The 7,325-nt window shown below is 37.6% G+C and overlaps 1 protein-coding gene across 1 annotated transcript in view; it reads left to right on the top strand.

Moving 5' to 3' along the window:
* SHOX (short stature homeobox) overlaps window positions 1-856 on the top strand; it is a 10,939-nt gene extending 10,083 nt beyond the window's left edge. The window contains exon 7 of the mRNA XM_010580483.1: window positions 809-856. Coding sequence (XP_010578785.1) covers window positions 809-856 — 48 coding nt within the window. The remainder of the gene's footprint in view (window positions 1-808) is intronic.
* Window positions 857-7,325: the final 6,469 nt, after the last annotated feature.

Below are 7,325 nucleotides of genomic sequence, written 5' to 3'. Positions count from 1 at the left end.
CACGCACGCACACGGGCGCGCGGCAAACACGCACCCACGGGTCAGAGACTCCGCGGAGGATGAAGTAGGGGGGAGCAGAGAGGAGGGAGAGTTTAAGAAAACAAACAAACAAACCCCAACACACACACACACACACAGAGAAAGAAAGAAAAAAAAAAAAGAAAGGAAACGATCTCTAAATTATGTTAATCTGTGAACATTGAGGACACTTTGGATTTTTGAGCCTGGCAAAAGTGATCGCTCCAGCATAACGTCATCTGCTGCTGTCAGTTTTGCTACCTTGTGCATGTGTCTAACTAAACACGTTTTGAAGATCAGAAATATATTAGAACGAAACTAAACAAAACAAATAGTAATAATAATAAATAATAAATCCTTGGGGCTGGTCTCCATTAAAGATGACATTTCTTTGTTGCCAACAGTATTATTTCACTGCCATGAATCTCTTCCATCACTGAGGAGCTGCTGCTGCAGAACTGGTTTGAATTTAAATGTGGAATTTCAGATCTGAGGCAAGGCAGTTTTTTTTTTCTTCTTCTCTTTCAAAAAAAAAAAAGCAGCAATAACAAAAAATGTGCGTCTCAAATGGCTATGTCCTTTGAAAGGAGAAAAAGAGAGAGACTAGAATTTACTAATCATTAGTGATAACTTGAAAGATGGGAACAATAAAAAATGCACCTGTTTTGCCAGAATCACCTGAACTCAATGAGATGCATTGTGCCATAGAAACAGGTCAATTTTTCTAATTTTTTTTTGGTTTTTTTCTCAAACGTCTGGATCTTTGAATCAAAATCTCGCTGTTTTACAGGACGTAGAAAGAATGACCTATACAACAAAGATGGACATATGGTTTTAAGGCATAATACTGATGCAGCATTAATTTTAGTGAAATGCAATTAAGTGCAGTAAAGTGCAATACTGTAAATATTATAGATTAAAAAAAATAGCCGTACTTATTCTGTTAATAACCAATTCTGCAAGAACCATAACTTAAGTCCTTTATACTCAGACTGGTGCATTGCAGCTTCTCGCCAAAATGATGGTCTGAGTCTTCTATGAATGGATAAAGTTATATGCATCGCATACGGAAAAAGGTAGATGCCATGATTTCTAGTGGAGTTAATGTGCCATATTTCTGGGAAGTAAGCTGAAAAGTCTGTATGACACTTTTGCAATCATCTTAAGTAAAGGAAAAAAAAAACCCAAAAAGCCAACCCACAGAAGTGTTTTGTAGAGGTGGACAAGTTCAATATTTGGACATTTAAATTTTTGCCTGCGATTTAGACACCAAGTTTTAAGCTAATGCTTGAGCAAAATAACTAATATAAATCCAGAAAGGATGGGGAGTAGGGAAATCCTTTAAATTATATTACCAAAGTGTCTGGGTGTACTGACACCCCATTTTTACTTTTTATGCTATTCACTTCTAATTAGTTTATGACCTTTTTTTTTTTTTTTAAAATTTTTGGCGGGGAGGAGAGAGGAAGGTGCAAATATTGGTCTTGTCTACATCTAACAAGATAGTTACTTGTTGCCTTTGTTACCAAGGCCTGTGTTGGTGGAAGGTTATCCTCTCAATAGTACCGTTATTAAGCCTGCTTTTTATGTCTCGTTTAGCAATCCATTACTAGTTTTGGCTTTTGCTGATATTTATCAAATCCAAATATTACTGTAGGACAAAAATTCATGCTGTAGATAAATTTTAGACACTTGTCTTCTTTTTTGTTTCTCCTTCAAGTTTTGATATTTTCTAGCAAGCGAAATTTCTGGAATGTCAAAAGTTGTGCCATTTCCCTTCTATTTATTATGTGAGAAGTAGTTATATTTTGGATTTGCTAGAGCTGATAAATGTTACCTGCCTTTTCTACCTCTCTGTGAAAGCCCAGTACCTTTTTAAAGCAAGGCCAAAATACTAAGGTAGTGTTACTTGTTGCTGAGAAATACGGACAAAAGTCTCAGGCAATTAACAACTTCTTATTGAAACAAAACATTACCTAGAAAGTAAAACGTTATTCATGATGATGTATGAATTTCTGGCTAAAATAAGAAATACCTGGAGTGGTTCCAGCACTTCTAACATGCAGATCTGAAAAATAATAAACATTACTACAGAGATGCTTTAGGCTATAACAAGTAACCTGTTGTACTGGATACCCACAGCCATCGAAGGAGAATTTGATACACAGTGCCGAAAACCGAAGGCATAGAGCTTTCGATTGAGCGGGAACTGCTTGTTATCTGTACCTGTGATCTAATTATTACCCTTTCAAATCCTCTTCTGAGAGTTTAAGAGAGGCCAATGTGATTTTTTTCAGTCCCGTGCTGGACTTTCACAAAGGAGTGATTTTCACCCTCAAACGATGCCATAGAATGAGCTCAGTCGAAGCTGTAGGTTTGGGATCTGAATTTTCTCAGACATCTTCTAAGTCAGGCTGTGAAGTGCTACCGATCTCACAGCGTCACAGGATACACGTAGAGTATGCGTCCACCTCATACTGGAAGGAATAACTTTTCCACCTTTGCTGTTTTACTAGGTACCAACACAGCAAAAATGCTTGTAGATTTCTCTCAGAAATTTTGCTACACACAGCTTCTTTCTTGTATTCAAAAAATAGCGGTAACATGAATACAGTTCCCTGCTAACATGAAACAAGGCTGGTAGTGTAGCATACATCTTTTCCAGAATGGAAAATTCTTACAGTTTCTTCTGATTGCTTTCAATGGATGTCTCAAGGACAGCCTTGCCCTCTGCCGCAGAAGGGAAGGAGGTGGCAAGATTTATCAGCTTAGTCTGTTTTGAAGGAGGTACCATAGATCAGCCTGGGGAGAGGGGCAGGGTGTTGCTGTGAATCTACCAAGGCGCTTCATGCTGCTCTTGCATTTCATTTAGCACGAAAGGAAATGAAAAGGTGCACTGCGTAAGGGCTGTAGCCGAAACCGGTTCTGCTTATTTCTCGAATGGGCCAATTGCATCAGTGGTGGTATAAAAGCTTTGCCTTGTTTTGGATGATGCGTGCAGGTGGCCTCCTCTTCTTGTCATCCTTACATCATTGGGAAGAAATGAGGAGTCCTACCTGGGCTACCGTGTACTGGACTGTACTTTTCAGTAAGTGTAAGTCACTGTGGCTCCATTCGCCGTGTGGAGCTCCAGTGATCCATACAAGCTGAGAATCCGGACCAAAGCGCCTACTCCATCTCTGTTAATGTGTGGTCTTTTTTTTTTTTTTTTTTCCTTTTTTTAATTATTTTTTTTTGCATTTCTTTAATTATTTTTCTTGAGGAGGTTGGAGGTTGAAGATAAGATAGTCAAGGTCCTGAGGTGCTTATTAAAGTTTAAAAGTATGGTAATTGTTTTAGATTCTCAGGCATGCCAAGCCTCATTTATTGTCCACCATCATCCAGCCTGATCTTTGTGTAATCTTTCATTTGAGAAGTGTGAGATTTCCCAAGATCATCAGAACGGCGGCCGCTGGGCAGAATTCCCTCGGATGAAGCCTTCATTTAGTGTATGTGGATTGCTGAAGAATCTTCCTCAAAAGTTTGGTCTGGTATTTGAAAAATAACTTGAATGAATGCCAAATGAATAATGCTGTTTATAAACAAGCCTATAAAAATAGGCTTTTTGCATTACATGGGCCCCTTTATAATGGAAAAAATAGTCTCTGATTTTTCTGGAACTGTCAAATAAGCTTAAGTACTTCATCTGTTTGTATCAAAATAGCAAGCTGACTCCATGGTTCATTTTTATTGACTTGGAAACGTGTGAAAAAAATTATACTGGAAGTTTTTTTGCTTAGTAGGGTCATATAGATGTAGTGACATTTTGGTTAATATCATAATACTTAGCACTTATATAATGTTTATTTGCAAAGCACTGTATAAATGTTTATTATTTAATCCTCACCCATTATGAAGTAGGTAAGAATTATTATCCCCATTTTTGTAGAAATTAAGGCATATAAATCAAGGGCCAGGCTCCACCACCCATTGTCAGCACTGAGTTTTATTACTTCAGTTTTTGTAATGTAGCAGCATCCCGCAGATCATAGTCTGACATGAACTCTGTGGTGCTAGATACCTTTCACAACTGTAAGTAGCGGAGGCCCTGCTCCAAGAAATTTAAACTCCATACCTGACTTCAGCAAAAGTCTTAAAGGGAACACTGAACGTGGTTCAGAGTGGCAGACTGTGTCTGTGAGTTATTTCCACGGAACACGAAGTTACTGCCCAATCCTCTGACCCCGTATGTCAGCGGGAATTTGCTTTATGGCTCAGTGGGGCCGAGTTGCGGCAGTGCTAAGACTAGAACCAAAAATCCGAGTTCCCAACAGCATGTACAAATTGCTAGAAACCCCTGATTTCCAGCTTCCCCTACTATAAATTTTTCACACAGACCAAGTGTGCTGATGTCAATTCTTTGCATGCTTTATCTGCTATATCTTTTAGTCCTATGTTTGCCTATAAAATAATACTAAGACATGGTTTTGAATTGACATAACATTGACATGTTGGGACTATTGACTCAAATACAATAGACATGTAGTCCTACGGAAATCCAGATCCCTCAGGCAAACCCAGGCTATGAATTTTTTTTTTTTTTTGTGACAAAAAATACGCATGTTTTCTGCTCTTTTAAATGTGCTAGGCAAAATAAATTGTTTCTTTTTTTAAACAGCTAATTTTAGTTTTTGGAGGCATTATTGCTTTGGAGGTGGCAGGCTTTTTCCCCCTTCAGTTTGAGGAAAATTTTCAAAGTATAGGAAAAATAGATTACACATCTTTCTTAGAAATGTGTTTATTTTTATAATATCTAATATCTAATGATCCAGGTGGTGTCCTTGTAATTTGCTAATTGTACTCAACTCTATAAAGTGCGCACGACCAATGTGGTTGGAAATTTTTTGTGTTCCTCGTTAAAAAGGATGGTCGAAGTGCCCCACTCCTCATCTGTAAGCAGCCTACTGACCCCATTATGCTGTTTTCTTTCCCTGATGTGACAGAATTCCCATGGCTAACAAGTTTCCAAACAGCTGTGGCTAACGTGGCAAGAGCTTCTCATTCGGTCACTTGAAAATCTCTACTGGTTGCAGTAAGATGTGGTAGGACCGGAGAAGGCCTGGTATTGCTTGGAAACTAAAAAAAAAGAGAAATGCAGTGTGCTACAGAGCGTGATCTCCCCTCCTTAAGAGAAGTATAGAGCCTTCTGCTTTACGACTCATGCTTTTTGTAAAATTGCATCTCTAAGTCACATCTTTAAAAGGTGCAACATGGGTTCCGTCAATGTATCCCAGTGGCTAATAGTATATTGGTTATTTTTGTTAGTTGGCCTTTCTAGCCAGGTCAGTGGAAGGTCATAGGCTTCGGTGTTTGAGGCATTCTTCAAAAGGCGTATGATAGCAGATAGCCCTCAAATTTTGTTTGTCTGTTAGACAGATTTGATGCTAAAAGTTGGTGCCTAATTTTAGTAAATCAGCCTAGAAACTTGCTGATTTCCAATAAATAATTGAAACTTGATGCAGTTCATACACCTTATATTGAAAATTGATATTTAACTAAAATCGGTTGAAGAATGTAGAAAATATCAGATTTTGAAGCTGAAGATATTTATTGAAAGGCAATACTTTCATGAATCTAGGCTTATGGTATGTATTAATTACATCAAAGACAGGCAAATATCTCTGTTTCTTTGTATTAATGTATGTGGATGTTTTATTTATTTTTTTGTTTGAAAATTTCTAAATGTGTGTTATTTTAATTATGTTGAGTGTAAATTTGACAATGCTTTGCATTTATTTTTATATTTTTTAAACCTGTTGCTTTTGCAAAACTATGAGCAGCCAGTATGATTTGCAGTACCATTGCATTATTTTGGTTATGTACACATAGTGTGTCTGAGTTTACAGACATTTCAGGGATTGCTAAAATGAAAAAAAAAAAAAAAATCTCCAAAACCAACTCGTCTTAAAAGTTTGTACCCCTTTGTTATTGTGGAAGAGAAAAGCAAACAAGCAAACAACTTTTTTTTGGGTTTCGGTTATGCCAGCATGCTCCTACATGAATTCACCAGACATGTTGAGTTCCAGTTTCAGAGTGTATTATGTTGAATCACATGATATGAATGTACATCTTGTAAAAGTGAGATATGAATAAACTTATAAATATTTGTAATCATGTGTTAATGGATACCCAAAATAACTACTACTAAAGGGAAAAGGGACTATTAATAACAAGGCATTTCCCTGTGTTAAAATAGCTTTTTCTTCTGTATTTAATGCTTTTTCTTTTTTAAGCACCTTCTTCACTTTCTCCTTGCAAGGAATGAATGCAGTGCATCTTAATCTGTAGCCATTCCACTTGCAGATCTCTCAAAGGCTTCTGTGTAAGTTTTACAAAGCAAGTTATAGCTTAATGATGACTAATCAGAAGCTACTTTTGCATCCCACCTACCGGTATGATTTTTTTTGTTTGGTATCCTATTTTTTTTAAAGGACTGATAATTTTTCCTTAGCGTCAGGAGGAATAAAGGAGTCTTCACAGCGGACCATTCTAAGAATTGTATTTGATGGCTCAGATCTGCCGTCTGTTCAAATCAATAGGAAAGGCATTAGAATAGGCTCTTATTTTTCAGGCGATTAAGGAGTTTTTCCATGTCTCTGCTTGTTGGTATGTTAGATGTAATTTTCTCCTATAGTTTTATTCCTTCTAGTTGCAATCTGGCATTCTGATGTTGAAAAGTATACCCAGGGAATCCTCATGTTCTCATGCACCATGTTGTTTCATCAGCAGTGCCAAAGCAAACTGGGCTGGTGGAAAACTTTCTGTTAGGTTGCAGTCTGTGGATCAGGTTCTAAACTTCCGAACTAGTCAGAGGAGTTAGGTTAGACTTGTCTTGTTTGAAAGCCGGTTTGTCTAACACATGTTGCATTTAAACTTCATCAGCCTTACAAGATGTGTAGTTCCATATCCCAGCCCCTTCCCCCAAGTCCTCCCGGCATGTCTTTATTCTTTCTTGTCTGCAGCTGGCTGTGTAAGCTGTATAAACTGAAGTCAGAACCTGTACGTAGCTTTTTTAACCTTGCATTTTCTGCAAGTATTTACGTCTGTTGGAGCTCTGACCTGGAACATTGCTGGAAAGGAGTTGGTACTATATTCCCACATCATGACTACTGTTTCTCTCTAAGCCAACACCACAAACTGACATCCTGTTTTTCCTGTCATTAACTATGTAAGAGACAGGCTATTATAAGAAAATTAATCCTTCCTTTCTGTCTCTTAAAGATACATGGGCAGTGAATGGTTGTCAGTGGCATGTACTGTAAGAGCAA

The sequence above is a fragment of the Haliaeetus leucocephalus genome, unplaced genomic scaffold (genome assembly GCF_000737465.1).
Source record: "Haliaeetus leucocephalus isolate CR32 unplaced genomic scaffold, Haliaeetus_leucocephalus-4.0 Scaffold712, whole genome shotgun sequence".
Lineage (NCBI taxonomy): Eukaryota > Metazoa > Chordata > Aves > Accipitriformes > Accipitridae > Haliaeetus > Haliaeetus leucocephalus.
This window is presented reverse-complemented; position numbering and strand designations above follow the sequence as displayed.